This window comes from Rhincodon typus, chromosome 4, assembly GCF_021869965.1.
Source record: "Rhincodon typus isolate 14 chromosome 4, sRhiTyp1.1, whole genome shotgun sequence".
NCBI classification, from domain to species: domain Eukaryota; kingdom Metazoa; phylum Chordata; class Chondrichthyes; order Orectolobiformes; family Rhincodontidae; genus Rhincodon; species Rhincodon typus.
This window is the reverse complement of record NC_063335.1, coordinates 115841671-115867020: the sequence shown is the minus strand read 5'-3', so window position 1 is coordinate 115867020 and position 25350 is coordinate 115841671. Positions and strand designations below refer to the sequence as shown.

General features: G+C 40.9%; 1 protein-coding gene across 1 annotated transcript in view; it reads right to left on the bottom strand.

Moving 5' to 3' along the window:
• LOC109928639 (laminin subunit alpha-3-like) overlaps window positions 1-25350 on the bottom strand; it is a 306680-nt gene that overhangs the window by 237171 nt on the left and 44159 nt on the right. The window contains exon 3 of the mRNA XM_048596214.1: window positions 5898-6015. Within this exon, the coding sequence (XP_048452171.1) occupies window positions 5898-6015 (118 nt within the window). The remainder of the gene's footprint in view (window positions 1-5897; window positions 6016-25350) is intronic.

The window sequence follows — 25350 nt, the reverse complement described above, 5'->3', positions numbered from 1 at the left end:
AACCAGGATGTGTCTATAAAGAGAGAATCAGCCAGCAACAATTAGCTGATTGGTCTGTGGCAAGATAACCAGTTGTCGATGAACCAGGCCTTCTGCCTGACCATAACTGTATGATTGGCTCCCAGGTAGCTGAATGACTTGTGGATGTAACTGTTTGGGCAGAAGCCATTGGAGCTCCATAAAGGAAGCTGCTGTCCTTCCCTCTGTGGCAAAAAACACCTCAAACCTGAAGGAAAACCAAAAGAACTGCAGATGCTATAAATCAGGATCAAAAACAAAGTTGCTGGAAAAGCTCAGTTCTGAGGAAGGGTCACCGGACCCGAAACGTTAACTCTGTTTTTTCCTTCAAAGATGCTGCCAGACCTGCTGAGCTTTTCCAGCAACTTTGTTTTTGTTCAAACCTGAGGGAAGTCAGTTTATGTCCCCTCTTCAGCTGCTGTAAGCTGTGACTTCTAACCATTAAGTCAGTGACCTTATAAGTGTGAACCAGTGACTCTGTGTTCAGCATGCTGCCCTAGTGAGGTGTAACAATATACTTGAAACAGACCTAGCAAATCAAGACTGGACGTATGTGAGGCATTTAGTTTCATAAGACACCAGATTGGTGGAAAGGGGGAGTGAATCTGGGAATGGTGGAAAGGAGTGTGAATCTGGAATGGAGGAATGAGGGACTGGGGGAGTGTGTCCACAGTGGGAGTGAGGGGAAGCAGGCACTGAGCTGTGCCATGGGGAGGGTCTCAGAGCAGACAAAGAGGAGACCAGGGAAAGGTGGGATTGGGGAAAGGCACAGTGGGTCCGGAGCAGGAAAACTTGGTCATGAGGGAAGGGACTGGGGTCCAGAGAGAAAAATGGTGGCCAGATCCTGGATAGAAGGCAAATTGGGTTCAAAACCAGGAAGGGGGTGGGATAACATGTGTTGAGCAGGGAAGGGAGGGATCAGTTCAAGGGATGAAAGGGACTGTGAGTTGAGAGTGCAGGAGGGGTGAGCAGAAATGGTGCAGGATCAGCAGTATCACATCCTGGAGGGATTGAGAACAATGATAAGTCAGGGCCAGGGGGAGTGTGAGACAAGCATGGCATCAATTGAATATGTATTGAATAGTACAACTTCATTTGACGAAGGAGCAGCACTCTAAAAGCTTGAGTTTTCAAATAAACCTGTTGGACCATAACCTGGTGTCGTGTGACTTCTGATTTTGTCCACCCCAGTCCAAAACAGGCACCTCCGCATCATAACTTTTCCTCAGTAGCTATTTAATTAATTCTCAAATTTAAATGGATATTCTTGGAGGATTCCAAGCAGAGAGATACTGACCATTAAATTTTCAATTTCCTATGCAATTAGAGTCATACAGCACAAAACAGACCCATCAGTCCAATTCTTCCATGCTGACCAGATATCCTAAACTAATCTAGTTCCATTTGCCTGCATTTGGCCCATATCCCTCTAAACCATTCCTTTTCATGGACCCATCCAGATGGTTTTTAAATATAGAATGAGGAACAAAGAACAATACAGCACAGGAATGGGCCCTTCGGCCCTCCAAGCCTGAGCCAACACATTTTTTTGACCGTAATTGTACCTGCCCCCACCACTTCCTCAGGCAGCTCATTCCAAACATGCACCACCCTCTGCATGAAAAAGTTCCCCCTCACATCCTTTTAAAATCTTTCAGAGATAGTAAGTACTGCCGATGCTGTAGTCAGAGATAACACAGTGTGGAGCTGGAGGAACGCAGCAGGTCAGGCAACATCAGAGGAGCAGGAAAGTTGACGTTTCAGGTCGGGACTGTTCTTCAGAAAATCTTTCCCCTTTCACCTTGAACCTATGCCCTCTACTTTTGGACTCCTCTATCCTAGGAAAAAGACGTTGGCTATTCACCCTATCCATGCCCCTCATGATTTTATAAATCTCTATAAGGTCACTCCTCAGCCTTCGACGCTCCATGGAAAATAGCCCCAGCCTATTCAGCCTCGCCCTGTAGCTCAAACTGCCCATTCCCAGCAACATCTTGTAAATCTTTTCTGAGCCCTTTCAAGTTTATCAAGTTTAGCTGGGAGACCAGAAATGAATGCAGTATTCTAAAACTGGCCTCACCAATGTGATGTACATCCACAACACAATGTCCCAAAACCTATTCTCAGGATTCTGTAGGATTCCCATACGCATCCCATCCACACTGAAAAAATGACTGTCTGGCCATTGGAAGATTCAGGCCATTATTTACAAAGGTGTTTCTTGTGATCACAGACAAGGGGAACTGGGGAGGAAGGGCACCTCTGGAGGAGACTAAGGAGAAGCTTCTATGCACCGTATCACATCCCTATGGGTATCTGATGACATTAACCCATCTCACTGTGAGGAAGGGGCACCAGGACGAAAGTCAGTAACCTTTCCATAGCAACAGCCAGAAGCACACACCAGTCAGTCAGCATGGTTTAAACATTAAAGAATCTGATGTAATTACTGAACATTTAGTGAAGAATAATAAAAAAAAGTCTTTTGTTCAACTGCATTGATATCATGGGGGACTTCTTTAACTTGAGGAATAAAAAAGGTTGGAACGAATCATCATTCAGTAGGATATCCAATTCTAATGTTAAACAATACCCACAGTGTATAAATCAGAGTTATATATCAGCATTCCATATTCTGCTAATGTTGGAATGTGTGCCGAAATACATTTAGTTCCAAATAAACTGAAAGAGAAGAGATGCACCACAACAAAAGTCCAATTATCCTTTCTCTGAATTATCCAGGCTCCCAGTATGTTGGCTGTATTATCTGACATTAACACTTCCTTGGTCCAACCAGCTGCAAATACACAAACTGGTAATTTTGTCTACTACTTCAATAACTAGAGATCGTGGCCAGGGAAAAGACTGAAAAAAATGCACAGAGAAAAGATCTTTGTATAAAGAAAAGTAACTACAACTTTCTCTGTCACTGTCCTATTGATTTTAATGCAGTTTTACTAGAATGTCTAGTAATACAACACAGAATCTAATTATTATTAAATTCCTCTACTTTGAAGGAAGAAACAAAGTGTGTTTCACATCCTTAGGATGTTCCAGTGTTTCACAGCCAATGAAGCACATCAAATGCTTATCGAAACATATAAGGTTCTTAGGGGATTTGACAGAGTAGATATGGAAGTGTTGTTTCCCCTGTGGGAGAATCTAGGAGCAGAGGGCATAATATTAAAATAAGGGGTTGTACATTTCAAATGGAGATAAGGAGGAATTTCTTCTCTCACAGGACAGTGAATCTGTGGAATTCTTTACCAGCAATACTGTCGAGAGTATGTCATTAACTATATTCAATGCTGGGACAGACAGATTTTTAATCAGTAAGGGGAATTGAGGGTTATGGGGAAAAGGCAGGAAAGTGGAGTAGAGGATTATCAGATCAGCCATGATCCCATTGAATGGTGGAGGAGACATGATAGGAGAATGGCCTACTTCTGCTTTTTCATCTTATGGTCTTATGATCAAATTGGTGCATAACAAAATCCCACAGACAACATTCAACTACAGTAGCTCAGTGGTGGCCCAGTGGCTCAGTGGTTAGCATTGCTGCCTCGCAGTGCCAGGGACCCAGGTTTGATTCCAGCCCTGGGCAACTATGTGGAGTTTGCATATTCTTCCCGTGTCTGCATGGGTTTCCTCCGGGTGCTCCAGTTTCCTCCCACAGTCGAAAGATGTGCAGGTTGGGTGGACTGGCCATGCTAAATCGCCCATAGAGTCCGGGGATGTGCAGGCTAGGTGGGATAGCCATGGGAAATGCAGGGTTACAGGGATAGGGTAGGGGTGTGGGTCTGGGTGGGATGCTCTTTAGAGCATCAGTATGACTCAATGGGCTGAAAGACCTGCTTCCACATGTGAGGATTCTATGATTCTAACTACTTTACTGCTCAGAAATTATAAAGAAACAAAAAAATACTGAAGCTGTCCAGCAATATTTTCTCCTTATCAATTGTGATGCCAATGTCCCTTCAAAGGAAAAATGTGATTATTGTATATAACTCAGTTTAATAAGAATAAATCAGATGACGTAGTACAGAATTTGAGTATTGATGAAAAATGAAAAATATTGCTGAATCTTTTAGCCTTGCACTCATCAGGACAGAAGCAAAGAAGGAAGCAACTATTTATATGGCATGAGAAAAGGGTGCTCATTGGCCAGCATGTCAATTCTGCCCAGTCAGGGCATTGCCATGGAAAAAGCACGAGGGAAGTATCGTTCTCATGTTTAGTGTATTTCAAATAAAGCTCAATGTCTGGGCATGTTCCTTCTTCCTACAGCAGCTAGGTGCCTGCCTATGAATAGAAACAATGTCTAGCAAGCATAAGTGAACCACATCTTGTATCCCGCCAATAATCTTAAATTGAATATTATAATTCTTAACACATTATACAGGAAACTTTGCAGATGGAATTTAATCCAGACAAGTGTGACGTAATGCATCTTTGATTGATTTGAGTTTGAGTTTGATTTATTATTGTCAGATGAGCTGAGAAATAGTGAAAAGTGTTGTTTTGTGTGCTATACGGGCAGATTGTGCCATACAAAGTGCATCAGGATAGCAGAACAGAGTGCAGAATAGATTGTTACAGCCGCAGAGAAGGTGCAGGGAGAGAGATCAGAATTAACATTTCTGAGGTCAAATACAAGTGAAAAATACACAATACATGGCAGGACCCTTAGAAGCATTGATATACTTTAGAGATCTTGGGGAGCAAGTCCCTAGCTCCCTGAAAGTAACAATAAAAGTGGATAGGTTGTAAAGCAGGCATTTGGCATGCTTGCTTTCATCGGTCAGGGCATCATTGAGTATTAAAATTGGCAAGTCATGTTGCAGTTGTATAAGACTTTAGTTCGGCCACATTTGGAGTATTGTGTGCAGTTCTGGTCACCACACTATAGGGAGGACGTGGAGGCTTTGGAAAGGGTGCAAAAGAAGTTTACCAGGATGTTGCCTGGATTAGAGTGTATTAGCTATAACGAGATATTGAACAAAATTATTTCCACTACAGCATCAAAGGTTGAGAGGTGACCTGACACAAGTATATAAAATTATGAGAGATACAGATAGGGTGGATAGTTGAAGTCTCTTTCCCAGGGTGGAAATGGAAAATACTAAGGGGCATAGGTTTAGGTGAGACAGGAAAAGTTTAAAGGAAATGCACAAGGAAAGTTTTTACATATGGGATGATAAGCACCTGGAACATGCTGCCTAGGAAGGTGATACAAGCAAATACAACAACGACATTTAAAAAGTATTTGGACGGGCACATGAACATGCAGGGAATAGAGGGATCTGGGCCACATGCAGGCAGATGGGTTCAGTTTAGAATGGTATCATGGTCGCCCAGACATGGTGGGCTGAAAGGCCTGTTCCTAAGCTGCATTGTTTCATGTTCTGTTTCCTATTTTTATACTTCATTTCCCTTAAATAAAACCCAATGGTCCATTTGCCTTCCTGTTTTTCCCCAGTGAACTTGGATGCTAACTTTTTTGTGATTCATGTAACTCTGCAGTACTTTGGCTCACCACCAATCAGGCTTACTCTGGGAATTACGAGGGAAACTTAAATTTATGTCCAACCCAAAACCTTCATTTAAAGTCAGCAGATATAAGTTTGCCTGGTGTCAGGGTGGCAAAATCTGGGCTCCACATTTCAGGTCAATGATGAAAGACCTTTGAATAGAGATATTAACTCTTCTCCACAGAGGCTTCATATTTCCAGCAATTTGTTTTTATTCCAGGTTCCCAGCATTTTCAGTATTTCAATTTTTGATTCAGAAAAGAAATTCAAGTTGAAACTTGAAGAAACTAGTTTGTAAAAGCAAGAAAACAAAGTAAAATTCTGAGTTATCAAGCATGTGAGACTTACGTGCAAAGTACTGCCATGGGCTGTAGGATCTTCCAAAGTCAACTGATCTTTCAAGCACCCAAAGGTCAGGACGTGGAGAATTAGCAAACTTGATAAGAATATAAGCCACATGAAAAAGCTGTTAAGAAGACAAATGCTTTCATTAGTATTAATACAATTGCTCCTGCAATCAAAAATATTTACACATTTGATCAATTTGCTAATTGGAAGGAGTGTGTTTATGATCGTGTATGTACTTTTATTGTACATTATATTTGACTTTTACCAGAGGTTCTTAAATTGAAACATCAACTAATTTCATATCTATTAAGTTAAGGTGTTTCACCATTTTAATCACTTTTGTACCGCTTAATTTAATAATTAAATAATTACAGTCTATACAGTTTAAAGACCTCTGTCAGGCTTTAGCCCTCAATTTATACACAAAATATGTTCCCTGAGCGATACAAAAAAATTGGATGGTAACAATCTGTTCTCATGTGCCAGCTTCCAATGTATTAAGAATATAGAACATAGAACAGTACAGCATAGTACAGGCCCTTTGGCCCACGATGTTGTGCCGACCTATTATCCTACTAAGATCAATCTATCCTGCATACCCTACATTTTACTATCCTCCATGTGCCTATCCAAGAGTAGCTTAAAAGTCTCTAAAGTATCTGACTCCACTACCACTGCCGGCAGCGCGTTCCACACACCCACCACTCTCTGGGTGAAGAACCTTCCTCTGACATCTCCCCTATACCTTCCTCCAATCACCTTAAAATTATGCCCCCTCGTAATAGCCATTTGCACCCTGGGAAAAAGTCTCTGACTATCCACTCTATCTACGCCTCTCATCATCTTGTAAATCTCTATCAAGTCACCTCTCATCCTGCTTTGCTCCAATGAAAAAAGCCCTAGCTCCCTCAACCTTTCCTCATAATGCCTGCCCTCCAGTCCAGGTATTGTTTAATCTCAAGATAATACAGTTAAATTTTTTTTGGACTTCAAGCTGGTATTTGAGGATCAGACAGCCATTATAATGAGGAAGTAGAGGAAATTTCAAAATATGCTAAGGAACTTCAAACTGACAAATGTAATTAGTACAGGGGAGAATTCTGATAAAATACCAGAAGGTTTTTACAAATGTGTATAATGAGCATGTAATTGACAAATTAACCTCAATATAGATAAATATGACGTAGTATATTTTGGTAGGAAGTGTAAGGAAGTAACATTTTGTTTGAATATGTGTCTATAGGGCTAACTAACCTTTAATTAGAAATTGCTCGTTCTGGTCATGCAAACAGTATGAAAAATTCACAAATATATTATGACAGCAGTATTATGACAGATTAATTAGCTATCCTGTGGGTTGAAAGATGCCACTAAATTTTGAGATTACAGACAAATAAAATAGGAGAAGTGTAAAATGAACACTTGGTGAACAATAAGATAAGGCAATGGAATTACTAAATGAATTAGAGTACATTGAGAGTGTATCAATGGACATGAAAAACACAGTGGAAAGTACAAACTTTCAACTTACGCATGAATTGTAGCTTGAATCTATTTAGTGACTTCAATGTATGTTAACATTCAAAGGTATTTCACAGGTCTGTTATCAACCGTAATTTGACGCTGAATCACATAAGGAGATAGTAGCACAGATGACCGAAAGCTCGATCAAAGAGATAGGTTTTTTTTAATACAAACAAAGAACACAGAAAAATACAGCACAGGAACAGGCCCTTTGGCCCTCCAAACCTGCGCCGATACATTTTGCCCTTCCATACTGAAACTGTTTTCACTTACAGGATCCGTATCCCTCTATTCCCTTCCTAGTCACATATTTGTCCAGGTGCTTCTTGAATGCTGCTACTGTGTCTGCTTCCACCACCTCCTCTGGCAACGCGTTCCAGGCACTCACCACCCTTTGTGTGAAAAACTTGCTCTGCACAACTCTTTTAAACTGCCCCCCTCCCCCCCCAACTTGCACCTTAAACCAGTTTCCTCTAGTAATTAACTCCTCCACCCTTATACTTGCCACTCTACCCATGCCATTCACAATCTTATAAACTTCTAACAGGTCGCCCCTTCAACCTCCTGTGTTCCAGTGAAAACAAACCCAGTCTATCCAACCTTCCTTCATCGCTAAAATCCCCCATGCCAAGCAACATCCTTGTAAACCTTTTCTGTAGCTTCTTCAAAGCATCCACAGCCTTCTGGTAATGTGGTGACCAGAACTGTATGCAATATTCCAAGTGTGGCCTAACTAAAATTCTATAAAGCTGCAGCAAAGCTTGTCTCTCCTTATACTCAATGTCCATCCCAGTGAAGGGGAGCATGTCATAAGCCTTTTTTACTACCTTATCTACCTGCGCTGCCACCTTCAGTGATCTGTGGACCTGCACACCCAGATCCCTCTGCATAGCAATACTCCTAAGGGTTCTACCATTCACTGTATAATTTCTACCTGTACTTGACCTTCCAAAATGTATCACCTCACATTTGTCCAGATTAAACTCCATCTTCCATTTTCTGCCCATGCCTCCAACTGATCTCTATCCTGCTGTATCTTCCGACAATCCTCCTCACTATCCGCAACTCCACCAATCTTTGTATCATCCACAAACTTACTAATTAGCCCAGCTATATTTTCCTCCAAATCATTTATTTAGATCATAAACAACAGAGATCCCAGCACTGATCTGCGCCACTAGTCACAGCCCTCCTTTCTGAAAAATATCCTTCCACGACCACCCTGTCTCCTAACACTAAGCCAGTTCTGTATCCATCTTGCCAGCTCACCCCGATACCATGTGACTTCACCGTTTGTACCAGTTTGCCATGAAGGGCCTTGTCAAAGGCTTTAATGAAGTCCATGTAGACAACATCAACCACTTTTCCTTCATCAATCATCTTCGTCACCTCCTCAAAAAACTCAATTAAGTTAGTGAGGCACGATGTCCACCGCACGAATAAGTCCATTTGCTTCTACATGCGTATAGATCTTGTCCCTGTGAATCTTTTCTAATAATTTCCCTACCACCAACGGGAGACTCACAGGCCTATAATTTCCAGGATTATCCCTGTTACCCTTCTTAAACAATGGAACAACACTGACTATTCTCCAGTCTTCTGGGACCTCATCTGTGGCCAAAGAGGATATAAAGATGTCTGCCAATACTCCAGCAATTTGTTCTCTAGCTTCTCTCAGTATTCTGGGATAGATCCCATCAAGACCCGAAGACTTACCTACCTTAATACATTTGAAGACACACAACACCTCTTCCTTTTTAATAGCAACTTGGCTTAGAAACTCCACAATCCCTTCCCTGAGATCATCCTCAGCCAATTCCTTCCTTTTTGCAAATACTGACAAAAAGTATTTGTTTAGGACCTCGCCTATCTGTTCTGGCTCCACACATAGATTCCCTCCTTTGTCCTTGAGTGAGCCAACCCTTTCCCTGGCTACCCTCTTGCTTTTTTATATGTATAAAAGACTCTGGGATTCTCCTCAATCCTGTTTGCTAATGATTTTCCATGATCCCTTTTAACCCTTATAATTCTTTGTTTAAGTTCTTTCCTACTTTCCTTATATACTTCAAAAGCTTCATCAGTTCGCATCCTCCTAGACCTTATGTATGCTTCCTTTTTCTTTCTGACCAAGGTCATAATGTCCCTGGTCATCCAAGATTCATGTAAATTGCCATACCTTCATTCTTGCAGAAATGTGCCTCTCCTGGACTCTTTTCAAAAGCTGTTTGAAATACTCCTACATGTCCAACCTAGGTTTACCCTCAAACAGCCACCTCCAATCAAAATTCTCCAGTTCCTGCCTCATACTGTTGTAGTTTGCCTTCTCCCAATTTAACAATGGGGACACAATGGCCTTGTGGTATTATTGCTGGGCTGTTAATCCAGAGACCCAGGTAACGTTCTGGGGACTGGGTTCAAATCCCACCACGGCAGATGGTGAATTGCAAATTCAATAAACAAATCTGGAATTAAGAGTCTAATGACGACCATGAATCCATTGCTGATTGTCAGAAAACCCCATCTGTTTCACTAATGTCCTTTATGGAAGGAAACTGCCATTCTTACCTGGTCTGGCCTACATGTGACTCCAGACCCCCAGCAATGTGGTTGACTCATAACTGCCCTCTGGGCAACTAGGGATGGGCAATAATGCTGGCCTAGCCAGTGTGCCAGTGAATGAATAAAGGAAAAAAAAGACACCTTCACCTGAGGACTGCTGTTATCCCTATCCATGAGTATCTTAAAACTCACGGTATTATGGTCACTACTGCCATTCATGCATGGAACGGAGTCATCGCTGGGTGGGTCAGCATTTATTGGCCATCCCTTATTGCCCCTTTAGCTGAGTAGTTTGCTACATCATTTCAGTAAAAAGTTAGGGACAATCACTTTGCTGTTATGAGGAAGGGTCACCGGACCCGAAACATTAACTCTGATTTTTCCTTCACAGATGCTGCCAGACCTGCTGAGCTCTTTCAGCAACTTCTGTTTTTGTTCCGCATTGCTGTGGGCAGTCACATGTTAAAAAAAGGGAGAAGTCGCCAAAGTCCCAACGGAGCCATAGGGCTGCTCTTTCCTTTGATGAAGATGGCTGGTGCTGGTTTAACCAGAGGCTCACGGGCAAGGGGAGAGATTGACAAGGAGAATCCTTCATGGTAACCTCAGCCGGTGTGGGTCCTATGGGAGTCACATGTAGGCGATACCAAAATTCCTTTGTGAAAGGTCATTAGTGAACTAAATGATAGAATCAACAATGGTTTACACAGCTGCAATAAGGCTAGCTTTTAATTCCAGATTTTTATTGAATTCAAATTTCTGTTAAAGTGATATTCAAACCCATTTGTCCGGGGTTCGGGATTATTGGTTCAATGATATTACCATTATGCCACTGCCTCCCCACATGCATGTGGAGAAAATTGCAGAGGTTAAGCCTCATGTTCAAATCCCTCCATTGCTTTGACTTATCATCTTTCCAGATTTGTATGTTGAGCTATTTCCAAATAAGCCTCCTGTAACTGTACAGCAGTCTACACAGAGATTTTTCCCATGCTTCAATTAATGGATTTTCCAGGGATTTGGCTTTCCATATGATGGAATAGCCTTTTCAATCATGTACAACACCACCACATTTGCAGTGCATCCTCTGAGAGGTCTTTTTGTGGCAATATTCATATTTATTTTCAGGAAACAAACCAGCTGAATATAAATCAGATTAGAATTTCTGGCTGTTGTATCGTCTTTTTTTCATGCACTTGTGGGATATGGGTGTCACTAGCTCGGCCAGCATTTATTGCCTAACCGTAGTTGCCCCTTGAGAAGATGGGGGTGAGCTGCCTTCTTGAACCGCTGCAGTACATGTGCTGTAGGTTGGCCCACAACACCTTTAGGAAGGGAATTCCAGGATTTTTGACCCAATAACAATGAAGAAATGGTGATATATTTCCAAGACAGGATGATATGTGGCTTGAAGGTGAACATCCAGGGGGTGGTGTTCCCATGAATCTGCTGCTCTTGTCCTTCTAGATGGAAGTGGTTGTGGATTTGGAAGTTGCTGGCTATGGATCTTTGGTGAGTTTCTGCAGTGCATCTTGTAGATAGTACACACTGCTGCTACTGAGTGTCAGTTGTGGAGGGAGTAACTGTTTGTGGGTGTGATGTCAATCAAGCTGCATTATACTGGATGGTGTCAAGCTCCTTGAGTGTTGTTGGAGCTGCACTCATTCAGGCAAATGAGGAATATTCCATACATTTGTGACTAGTGCCCTGTACGTGGTGGTCTTACAGTGTTCGAGTGAAGCTCAAGGCAAGCACTAAGAACAGCACCATGTCTTTTAATTGGGTAGTTTATAGCCTTCCACAATCAATTATGAGTTCAATAAACTTTAAATCATTACCATGGAGCCTAATTTCTCCAACATCAAGCTCTACAGCAACATTTTCATTTCTTCTAAATTCATTCTTTGTTTATTCTCCCATTACCATCCCATTTTGTCTTGAGCTGTCATCTGAAAAACTGAAATGTATCCAGTATTTTCGACACTCATCGCTCAAATGGATGATCTGTTCATTGTCCCAGAATTTAAGATGAGATTAAAGATAAGGCTAAATTTAGTTTATGAAGTTATCTCATTGCATAAGGGAACACACAGGATGGATAAATGCGCTCTTCATGTTCCTCTGCTCCGACGTTCCTTAGCTTCAATGTTCGTAAAAGACAGCTTTAACAGTCTGTTTCTTTCTACCACAGACAGATAATATTGATGTCTTGTTACCCAGAGCTATTTGTCTAATGTATCTCACAGCTGTAGAAATAGAAATCTCATTTTACAGCTGCCCTTGAAATATCCAAATGTAGTCCATTCCACATCTGTTTGGACTGACCTGTGTGTGTCAGTCAAATGTGAATTCCTACTGATACAGCTATTAATAGTACACAACATTCATTCATTTTTACTTTCTTTTGCAATCACAGTAACATTATTTAGGCTTCATGGACTGTTTACCAGACTTAAGAGAGACTAAAGAGCAAATTTTATATCACGTTTGGAAGTTCCAAAACATTGAAACACTCCAGTATAAACACTTTCTATCCTCTGATAGGGGACTTTGTTGCATGGAGAATACAATAACAGGTCAAAAGGAGAGACATTGTTCCAGCATAATTTTCATGTGAATGAATGATCATTAGAGGTTCAATGAATATATATTGTATCTTCAATAATATTTAGTTAGACATTCTATCAATGCTGCTTGTGAGCTCTATTTTGCAGTGCACTAGTGTAAAGGTGTTTTCAACAATGGAAAGATTATCCATAAATGTCAATTTGGCCACTATGCAGGCACTGACACTGCTCTTGTGATGTCAGCTGGCTATGACAGGGCAGATGTATGTATGTGCTGACAATGCCACCATGTTTAATACACAGTGACATCACCATAAATTACTGACAGGCTAGGGCTGGGGCCCTGGGAGTAGCAAGGATGAAGGCCAGTGTTGGGAGTGGGACTGGGGGAGGTCTGCTCTAGGAGCAGGGGAGAAGGAATAGGTCTGCAATAGGAGTGGAGAAAGGCCTGTACCAGGAACAGGGGTTTAGTTGGGGGTTTGGTGGGGGGGGGGGGGGGTTGGACTTCCACGGGGGGGGGGAACGAGGCCTGCACGAGGTGTGGGGGCTAGTGAGGATGAGGCCTGCAGCAGAAATGGGAGGGGGTGCAGAGATGTCTACACTGGGACCCACGCACCAGTCTCAGTTTTGTCCATTTTGTGCATTAAATTTTTATTAAGAAACTGTTTTAAAATCTGAATAACTTTTCTAAACACTCACTTCCTTTACAGCCATCTTTGTGATTGACTGATGCTTTCCATCATTTACTAACAAAGTTAGTTTTCAATTTGTATATGAGAGCTCAGTTTGTTGAGATAGGAACTGAATATTAATGCAGCAAGTTGTGGTTTCAATAAGAGGTCTACCAAAGTATAAACCCATCTTAATTAGCAACGCACTGCTTTCTAGTGAGAATCCCACCTCATCAGTCAACCTTTTGCTCACAAGACTGAGATAAGCTTTGCTGGATTTCTCACACAATTCTGCCACAAATCTCACCATAGCCCACATCACTCAGCCCCTATAGAATTCAGTCTAATGTTCCCAATGTAGGGTCTTAAAAGATGGTTCTGCTTGAAAATGTCTCCCTTATTGGAATGTTCTGGATGCATGTTCTAAATGTGATCTAACCAAGGAGCTAAGAATGTTTTACATGGCTCTTTTTTTTTCCAAAATCATTGTAATCCTCCACATTGTTATGTTAACATTTTTCTCGCCATGTTAACTTGTGATGCTTCTTTTAATGATTTATGTCCCCACATCCATTGAACCGCTTCCTTATTTAATGAAGAACTAATCGAAAACTTTGGTGAGTACTTAAAAATAATGGGGAAGCTAAGAGTGAGAAGTTGGTTGTGCACATGTAAATGTGCAGCTCTTCATCCCCTTCATTGTTAACTGATTTGCACATTAATAATGGTATGTACTATTAACATACTGATAGATTTCCTGGCCCCATGTGTCATTATTACATCTTCCTTAAGTGCATTACTAAAGATTTAATAAATATTTCCCCTCCTTCAACTGAATGACTAGGCTGTTAATCATTGCCTGCATTACACAATATAGCTGCAGGAGTGTTTCCACGGTTCATCACTAACAAACAAGGATCGTTATTCAATTCAACTCATATCCTGCACTGTGACACTCCCTTTTCAACTGAGAATAACACAAAACATTATTTCATGTCAAAGACATAGTGAACTTATAAAATTGTTATAGAAATTTATAGGACAACTTAAAACAAGTCTGTGATTCTATGATTGTAAGACTGGTTAAATGTTTGTTTGACTAACAAGGAATAAATAATGAATCAAAAATCAGAATGAAACAGAACTGGCAAATAATTTCAAAGCAGAGTGATAATGTGTATTCTGATGTCACTACAAAAGATCTTGTTGTACTTATTTTTATAATCATAAAATATTGGAGAGCTATTACACGTTGGCACCTCCGTTAATTAGGTTGGAGTGAAAGGCCTCCAAGCTAGGATCTCTAAATACTTGAAAGGAATGTCAAATATTCACTGGATTAGATTTGTGTTACTTTGAGAAACAGTACATGCTCTTCAGCAACCACTGCAACAGTGGATTCATGGGCAGCTAAATCACGCACTGTTGTTTAGAGTTACTGCACTCAAATATTAATTACTGTAGTTAATGACTTTTTTGGCAATAATGTGATCTCATCTACCTTCTCATGGGGAGATGTCTGTCTCTGTTCTTAGCATCATTGCTCAGTTGGCTAGACATGTGCGTTCAATTCTTGTACTGGCTGAGGTCCCCACGAAAGTACTGACTCCTCAACATCATCTGAGGTGTGATGACCCTCAGGTAAAGCACACCACTGACTTTTCCTGAACAGAAGGAATCTATGGTCCCCTGAGACAATGGTAGCTTTCACTTCACTTCAACAGGACAAAGATATGCAGCTTACAACCTGAGGAATTAGCTCAAATTCCCAATGCTATGTGTTCAGGTAGGTTAGGAGGTGACCCTGCCAAATTCCCACATCAGTCCAACTAGGCGATGTAAAAAAGCATGCAGACTGCCTCCCAAAAGTGTGAAATTAAGGTTAGAACAGAATGAAATGATTTTTACAGCTGGCATATTATAACCCCAGCACTGAAAAAGTAGGTTTTGAAATAATTCTGAAATAACACATTGTAGGTGGCCTGAACAAGCTCAATATCCATCTCTCATTTCTGAAGAAGGTTCCTGACCTGAAACAGCAATTTTCCTGCTCCTCTGATGCTGCCTGGTCTGCTGTGTTCCTCCAGGTCCTTACTGTGTTGTCTCTGATTCCAGCATCTGCAGTTCTTGCTATCTCCAAATCTTGAGACCTTTCAACCGATGTCTGCAATCCTAACTGTGTCAGAACTCAGTATTGTGGGTCCACAAGCTGTCAGGAGAATTACTTGTTGCCTTTGATCTGCCCTAATGACATTTTCCTGGAGAAACTACTGCACTCCTTCCACATACTGCGCCCAGTTTTTGATAGCAGGATCAAATGAGTCAAGTTTCCCAAATAATGGTATGATGACTTTTGTAAGCAAATTTCTTCAGGGGCATGCTTTTCTGTCATCACCACTGGAATAACTCCACAGAGGCCAGTATCCCATCACCAAGTCACACTTTATGTACATGTGGAGAGTCCTTGACACACTCCCTCAGAGCCAGCTCTCAGAGTGATCACTCCTGTTCTTATCTGTCAGCCAGAGCTCCCTGAGTGGGGCTGTTAACCTGGTCCAATCAGGGAACTCATATTCTATGAGGTCCACTTGAGTTGATCTCATTACAATCACGACAATGACAGATAGGTGAATTGGGACTGTAACTATTGTCAGACCATTGCCCACATACTGAACCACTGCTCTGAGAGAACAGTGGTATAACATCTTCCATACCCTGTCGCCTGATCCAGCTTCCACATCTAAGGGATTCCTAGCCAGAGCCTCCACAATTTTCACTGTCCTAATTGCCTAAGCAACCTATAACTATTCTACACTGAACATTACCAAGCTTTCAAACAGCTCAGTCCATATAAGCTTTAAGTGTTTCTATGAAGTTATAATTTTGGGCAGCCAATGAAGAGCGTAGTCTATACTGGTTTCACACCACAATCATCAGAATGGATAAAATGGCACATATAGCTCAATGAATGACCTTTGGCAGTGGAAAGGGGGAGAGTGAGTTCATCTTGCATTACAGTACTGGGTATCTGTTATCAGGGACTGGCTTAACTTAGCCATCATGTGTCTATAAATAAAAAAAACTTAGATAAGGAACAATGATCTTGGAATTCCAAATCTTATTGAATAACTTATCAATGAGTTACATAACAATCAAATAAACCTCACAATAATTGGTGATGTATGAAGTTTTTTGAAATAATTCTGAAGCAACATCAACTTAGATTGATGAAAAGCTTTTATTATTGAAAAACATCCCACAACACTTTGCAGAAGTGGGATTGAAAATGGATGCTGTGCCAAAGAAGGCTATGTTAGGACAGATGACAAAAGATGGTCTTTGAGGAAGGCCTTGAAAAATGGGTAGAAAGTTAGAGAGACCTTTGGTCCAGTAAGTTAAGATTATGGGAGCAAACAGGAAAGTGGAATCGAATTCATAAGCAAAACAGTTTTGACTGCATCAAGTGGCAGTGCAGACTCAAAGGGATCGATGGCCTACTCCTGCTCTTCAGTGCAATGTTCCTATGTCAGCATGAATGTGTGGAATTTGGTGTGGGATAGTTTATGCACAGTGGAGTTTTGAATATGTTGGAGAATGAAAAAGGAAGATCTGTCAGGACAGCATTGAAATAGTGATGTTTGGAGACGAAAATAAAGCAAGAATAAAGGGTTCTACAGCACGTAAGTTGATGAGGTCCAAAGACACATGGAAGTAGGTCTTTGGGTTGGAGAGAACATGAGATTGAAAGTTGAGCTCAGAAGAAAAATAAAGGTGCTTTATAAATGCAGATCATCTTTTTTTTCTTTTGTCTGAATAGCCCAGTAAGAAATGTCTCCCCAGAAAAATACTCTTTCCAACAACCAGTCAAGACTTGCAACGCAACCTTGCTAATACAAAAATGCTAATTGAGAATGAAATATACACTGTCACCTAGTGGAAAACCCCTGGTATTGAAGCTGATTCATGACATACAGCAAATATCTGAACACGATGAGAATTTTCTAGCCAATTCTTTGACTCTTATACACCTTGAGGAACTGAATAATTTACTTTTTTTTGCGACAGACATCAATTCCAGTAACTCCTGAAACAGATGCAGCATTGATTAGGTAGTCACCAAAATCCCACTCTCTCATTAGGTGAAGGTGCCATAGGCCTACCAGATCAAGGGCTGCTCTCTCATTTGAGCGAGAGAAATAACTGGTTGTGAGTTAACCTGAGGGTCACCATGCCTCAGGTAAAGATTGAGAAAGAGGTAACCTCAGCCTGTGTTGGAATTGAACCTGCAATGTTGGCTTTACAAGCCAGCCAGCTAACTCACACAGATTAAAAGCAGGTTAAAGCTCCTCTGCTTAGTGCTTTATTTCTATAGTGCAGTGGTAATCAGGGTCAGCTAACAGGCAATCATGCCCAGTCCACAACCAGATAGAAACATTGCCAAAACTTTGGTATTCCTGGGTAAGAGTCATTGCTGTTGAACTCTTGTGGTGCAGCAGTCATGTCCCTACATCCAGGTTCAAGTCCCACCTGCCCTAGATATGTGATGTAATATGTCTGAACAGGTTGATGAAAAATATCTAAACCTCCCATCTACCTCTGACTTGACATTATCCCTTAATTCAGTATCAGTAAAGTAGGCTACTGCTGCACCAGTATGTTGAGTATTAGGAGACAGTCAACAAGTACACAGCCCTACTAGATTGAAATAAGCTAACATGGCACTTTCTTTGGAAGGAGGAAAACAAAACAAGGCATTCGAATTGAACATGTCTGATCTGTCTTAACTCCAGGTGCCTCCACTGATTCAGTAACCCTTAATGCTTTTGCACAAAAAAATCTTTTAATCTCCATTTTGAAATTTTTGATTGACCCCTGCCTCCGCAGGTTTTTAGAGGGAGAGAGTTGCAGATTTCCACTACCCTTTATGTGAAGAAGTGTCTTCTGACATTGCCCGTGACTAACCTAATTCTAATTTTAAGGCTTTGTCTAGGCTTCGCTTGGTCCTTGGTCTGGACTCTCCAGCAGAGGACATAGTTAAAAGATGTAATAAAATAGATAAATCTTAAATACCCCAATTAAATCATCCATTAAGCTTCTATGTTCAAGGGAATATAAACTGAATCAATGTATTCTGACTTAGAATAGTCAGTTTCCAACTACCATTCATTGTGGAATGTGGGAGCAAGAAATGGTCAATCAGCCTCTCAACTAGATAGTAGCTGATCTGTATCTGAGCTCCATCTAGATCCCTTGAATGTATATCCCTTAATATGCTACGTCAACAAGAAGCTATCAATCTCAGTTTTAGAATTTTCAATTGACTGCCTACCTCCACATATGCCATTGCCTCAATGGCCTCTTGTGGGAAAGGGTTTCAGATTTTCATTCCTCCTTCTGTCTCTAAGTGTTTCCTGATATCACCCCAGATCTAATTCTGAGTTAATAAGTTGATCAGAAATGGTATAGATACAAATGGAACAGCAGTGAGATGGCAATATCACAAGGCTGAACCACAGAGAGATGGCACAGGAAAAGTTGCAAAATGTACTGAGGGATGACTTGGCTTTGGGTCTTTGGCTTACTCCTTTTCTATGATTCTTTAACCAGCTGACACTTTTATTCAATTCTTCATGGAACAAATAATAATATTCTGTTAGCTTTCCTAAATACGCGTTGCACCTGCATACTAAACTTCAGAAATTTTGCAGTTCTTGCACTAGTGGAAACATATTCTCAACATTTATTTCATCAAGCCCCCTCAGAATCTTGGCAGATTCTGGTGGTAGAGGTAGATGCCCTGTAATTAATTTTCCAATGTTCGCTAGATTCAGGAAAGATAAAGTTGCCCACATCAAAAAACTCAAGGTAATCAGGAAGAATCAGCATGGTCATTGAAGGGAAATTGTGTTTCACCAATTCATTAGAGTTCTTTGAAGGAGGCACACATTTTGCAGATAAAGGGAAACCTGCAGACATATCAAACTTGGATTACCAGAAGGCATTTGACACAGTGCTATTTCAAAGGCTACTGCAGCAGATTGTGTAGGAAATAACATATTAGCATCCACAGAAGATTGGCTGCTGCCAGAAAACAGAAAGTATATATAATTGGATCTTTGACTGGCAGGATGTGATCAGCAGAGTTCTTCTGGAGTCTATGCTGGGACATCATCACTTTACAATTTATATCAATAACTTAGATGCAAGAGCACGAGCACGAGCGCAATATCTAAATTTGTAAATGTCACCAACAAAGGTAGGAAATTATGTCATAAAGAATGCCAAGCCGGTTACAGACAGCTATAGATTAGACAGCTATGGATTAAAATGGAGTAAAATGTGAGAAAATATGAAGCTCACTTTGGCACAAAAAATAAAAAACCCTAAGAATCCAAAGTAAAAAAGGATATTCTGTTTTCACTAGTTGGTGTGTCAGGAACTCAAGGTCACAATTTCAAAAAGGTCAGCAAGAGAGCTAGAAAGGAGACAAGGAGAAAATTCTTTACTCAGAGAGTTGTTAGGATTTGGAATGTACTGCCTGGAAGACTGGTGGAGGCAGATTCCTGAGAAGATTTCAAAAGAGAGCTGGATATATATTTTAAAGAGGTAAAGTTAGAGGGCTACGGAGATAGGGTTAGAAAGTAGGACTATATTAGTAGGTCTTTCAGGAGCCAGTACAGACACGATGAGTCAAATAGGCTCCTTCTATATTGTAAATTCAATGATTCTATGATTCTATATTTAACAGCTTCTTGAAAATATTTAATATTTTGACCTTAACCACTTTCTGAGGCAAAGAATTCAACAAGATTCCCTCATCTCTGGGTGAAGGAATTTCTTCTAGTCTCAGTCCTAAATGGCCCCATATTCTTAATCTGTGATTCATGTATGAGGACTCCAAAATCACTCTGCGTTGCAGCTTTTTGCAATCTTTCTCCATTTAAATAATATTCAGCTCCTCTGTTCTTCCTGCCAAAGTGTATAACTTACTATTTTGTCACATTACATTCCATCTGCCAAGTTTTTGCCTGCTCACTTAACCTGTCGGTATCTGTCTTTAAACTCTTTGTTCCATTCTCCAGCCCTATTGCCACAGCCCTCTAAATTCATTACTTTCAAATATATATCCAGCTCTCTTTTGCAATGTCCTATGGAATCCACTTCCACCACTTTCCTCGGCAGCACATTCCAAATCCAAACAACTCTATGAATAAAGAAGTCTCTTCTCATGTCACTCCTACCTCTCGCTGACAATCTTGAAATTGTGACCACTTTTTGCTTTGCAAGCCTATGTTTCCCCCTCCTAAGCCTTCCCCTCTTCAATTTTATTTTCCTTTATTCATTTATGGGATGAGGGCATTGCTGGCTAGGCTGCATTTATTGCCCTTCCCTAATTGCCCAGAGGGCAGTTAAGAGTCAATTACATTGCTGTGGGTCTGGAGTCACATGTAGGCCAGACCAGGTAAGGATGGCAGTTTCCTTCCCTAAAGAACATTAGTGAACCAGGTGGGATTTTCCAACAATCAACAATGGATTCACAGCCATCATTAGACTCTTAATTCCAGATATTTATTGAATTCAAATCCACCATCTGCTGTGGCGGGATTTGAACCCAGGTCCCCAGAATGTTGTCTGGGTCTCTGGATTAACAGTCCAGCAATAATACTACTAGGCCATCGCCTCCCCTGGCATTTAAAGCCTTCTCTGTAGCTCAAGTTGTTCAATTCACTAAGACAGTAGTCCCAGAACAGTGCAGGTGAAGCCTGTCTGACTAGAATAGCTCCTTTATACTTCAGAACTGGTGCCAGTGCCCCAAAAACTGAAACCCATTCCTCCCTCTGCAAATGTTAAGCCACATATTTAACTCCTTTACTTTATTTACCCAATGCCAAATTGCCTATGGCTAAGGTAGCTCATATTAAAACAGGAAGTGCAGGAGAAACTCAGTAGGTCTGGCAATATCTGTGGAGAACGAAACAAAGTTAATGTTTTGAGCCAAATATGACTCTTCTTCAGAAGAGGATAATCAGTAAATTATCAGTGAAGTAATGAAAGATGTCATCAACAGTGCTATAAAGCAACACTTGCTTAGTAGTAACATGCTCTCTCTCAGCTTTTTCTCTTAGGTCACTCAGTTCCTGATCTCATTACAGCCTTAGTTTAAACGTGGGCAAACTCCCTGCAGGTTGAAGTCATATCTAGCACAAAGGAAATGGTTGTAGTTGCTGATGGCTAATCAGTTCAGCTCTAAGACATCTCTGCTGGAGTTCCTCAGGGTAGTGTTCTTGGTCAAACTGTCTTCAGCTGCTTCATCAGTGACCTTCCCTCCATCATAAAGTCAGAAGTAGGCTGTTCACATGACTACGCCTTTGGTGGTGGAACAAGTAAGTGTTTGACAATGTGATGCCAATCAAGTGGACTGCTTTGTGCTGGATAATATCGAGTTTCTTGAGTGCTGTTGCCGAGCACATTGCTTGGCACTTGGCGTGAATGACGCTTGTCAGCCTGATAAAACCTATGTACAGACTCAGGTTAGAGATGAACTGGAGATTTTCGATTCAGAGGTGCATGTTTCTAATGTGTAACTCTGTAAGTAAAATAAACATGTGAAGATTGGCTTCAGTCCTATCCTTCAACTCATTTCCTAGATATTAACATCCTGCTTCCAAAAATGGGCCATAACCAGTTTTTGCCCTTTGTTCATGGCTCTAGCTACATATTTGATTCGACTAGCCTTGGCATTGCTATTCCTGGCAGGTTGTGTTATGTTTATACTGTGTTCATACAATGTCTGGAAATTTATCTATGGGAAGAATAAACAATGTGGAATAATTTATTCCATTTCTAATTCAGAATTAAAAGTTTTTACCTCTCAAGGTCTCTTTGAAGAAAGGCACTTGCAATAAATTAGTCTAATACCTGATTGAAATCTTCAGTTGCAGGAAAGGAAAGCTCAGGAAAGAAATGGGCTGGTAATTTAATACTCTGTACACTTAAATGAAACTGGGCAGCTGCAAATATAAGCCCCAGATGAACAAATTCACTATAGCTCATCTCAATTAGCACTAAATACAGTCTTTATAATATGACTGGGATGCTACACATGACAGAAGAAATCATTTGACAGCTTGTAATATGACATTAAAATGCTATAGATATTTACACATTTGATGGCAAAGCAACAAAACCGTCATGGAGCTTTGAATTTTCACTTTTACTGTCACGTAAAAGCTCTGATCCAAGATCAAGTTGGCATGAAAGAAAGTCAGGCATATGCTTCATGTTGGAACAATTTCAGCTCAACACAAATATGCTTCATAATCACTTCTGGAATTAGAATGAAACCGTATTGCAAATACTTTTTAAAATCCTACAGAATTTTAGTTCCATGGTTTAAAGAAGCCTTTCATTACATTATCTATTAGAGCATAGTCAATGTCGATAGAATGGTATGCCTCATCATCTGCCATTTTCCCATCAGGGATCACTGGACAAATGATCATGAATGGGATTTTAAGGAACTGAAAATTCCAGTTTGCTTTCTAGTGAACAGAAGAAACCATCACTCAAGGAGTGCTCGCCATTTAGCTGCATAGAGTACTCTAAGAACTTTTCACTGCAGTGATCTCACTTCTGCTAGCATCCCATCACTAACTGAGAAGACCATTGATGTATTCCAACCAAGTAAACAACAGCCCAACTGTGAATTGGGAAGAAAGGAAGCCCGTGGTTATCAGAAGCTTTACAGTTTCAAACTCAATACAAAACTGGTAGAGTGGGCACAGGGTAAAAATGATACGCCATACAGCAATCAACAGGAATGGAAAGCTCAACAAAATGGCAGCGAATAAGTGCCAAAGTAGTTGCAATTCATAAAAACAATATTGAAGCTGCAGTGCTTCTGCTTCTGCTTTCTGACATCTGCTTTCAATCTGGCTACCTAACCAACATTTTCAGGAGTTTGGAAAGTCTAGGTTCCGATACCAAACACATGGAGAGGATTAGAAAAGTGTTCTGAACAAAATCTATAATGAGATAATGATGGAAGAAAGGAATTATTTCGTGCATTTATTGTATAAAGATGAATGATTACATTGTACAAATAGAGTTTAATTATGTGTAGCACTCCTTAGAGAGTAATTCTAACACAAAATAACTAGACAAATATAACATTTATTTCTTAGTTCATCCAGTAGTTGCCTGAATGGAGAGTAAAAGCCTAGGGTCACAGTCACTGTTGGAACAGTGAATGAGGTTCCCCAGAGTGGCTCAGCACAGGGATCCGTAGCGATTGTAAGAGGTCAGCCAGGTAGACCTCATAGAGAATCAGTTCCCTGACTGAGTCTGTTAATCAGGGAGCCCTGGCTGACAGACTAAAAAGGTGAGTGTCACAGATACTGCCACTCTGCTAGCTGATTCAGAATGAGGCAGCACTAAAGTCAAGGGCTGTTCATGTGTAAATAAAGGATGGCTTGATGATGGATACCGGCCTTTGTGGAGTAATTTCAGGATCAGTGATAGATCCCCAGTGTGGCTCAGTTCTGGGATCACTGCAGGGGGAGCTGGCTGCCTTTTTGAACTGTTGCAGCTCACATGCTGTAGTAGTATCACAATGCCCTTGGGGAGGGAATTCCAGGACTTTGACCCAGCGACACTAAAGGAACAGCAATATAATTCCAAGTCAGGAATGGTGAGTAGCTTTGTAGGGGGTGGTGTTCCCATGTATCTGCAGCCCTTGTTCATCTAGATGGAAGTGGTCATGGATTTAGAAGATGCTGTCTAAGGATCTTTGGTGAATTTCTGCAGTGCATCTTGTAGATTGTACAAGTTGCTGTTACTGAGCATCAGTGATGGAGGGAGTTGATGCTTGTGGATGTGGTGCCAATCAAGTGGCAGCTTTGTCAAGCTTCTTAGTGTCACTGGAGCTGCACTCATCAAGACAAGTGGAGAGTATTCAACCACACTCTTGACTAGTGCTGTGTACATGGTGAACAGATTTTGGCGAGTTAGGTGGCGAGAATTCATAGCCTCTGACCTTCTTTTGTAGTCACAGCATTTATATGGCGAGTCCAGATCAATTTCTGGTCAATGGTAATCCCCAGGATATTGATAGTGGGGGATTCAGTGATAGTAATACAAATAAATATCATGGGGTAGTGGTTAGTTTGTCTCTTATTGGAGATGGACATTGACTGGTATTTATATGTTGTGAATATTAGCACTTTTTGGCTCAAGCCTGGATATTATTCAGGCCTTACTGCATTTGAACACAGACTGCTTCAGTATCTGAGGAGTGACGAATGGTGCTGAACATTGTACAATTATCGTCGAACATCCCCACTTCTCACCTTATGGTGGAGGGAAGGTCATTCATGAAATAGCCAAGGATGGTTGACCCAGGACACTACCCTGAGGAACTCCTGCAGAGATGTCCTGGAGTTGAGATAACCAAACTCCAAAAACCACAACCACCTTTCTTTGTGCCAGGCATGACTCCAACCAGCGGACAGTTATCCCCCAATTCCTATTAATTCCAGTTTTGCTAAGGCTCAGGCCTGTTCTGAGGAAGGATCACCGCACACAAAACATTAACTCTGATTTTTTCTTCACAGATGCTGCCAGACCTGCTGAGCTTTTCCAGCAACTTCTACTTTGTTCCTATTAGATTTTTATATGTTTCAATCAGATTCCTCTCATTCTTCCAAACTCTAGTGAATACAGACCCAGTCAATCCAATCTCTCCTTGAATGACAGTGCTGCCATCCCTGGTTTCAGCCTAATGAACCTTCTGTCCCTCTTTGCTCAGTATATCCTTTCTTAGGTAGGGAGACCAAACTGCACAGAGTAGTCCAGGTGCAGACTCACTATGGCCCTATGTCACTTCAGTAAGACATCCCTACTTATAAACTCAAATCCTCCTGCATTTTAACTGTATGCTGAGTCTGCCGATTTTCAATCATTGACATACAAGGACACCCATTTCTCTTTGCACATCCACATTTCCCAATATATCATCATTTAAATAGGACTTTCCTTTCTATTTTTCACACCACTAATTCTCTAACCTTTATGGGAGGTTACTTCTGCCATCTTCTGCGAAGACAGGACAAGGGTTTATATTTGGGATAGTAGGAA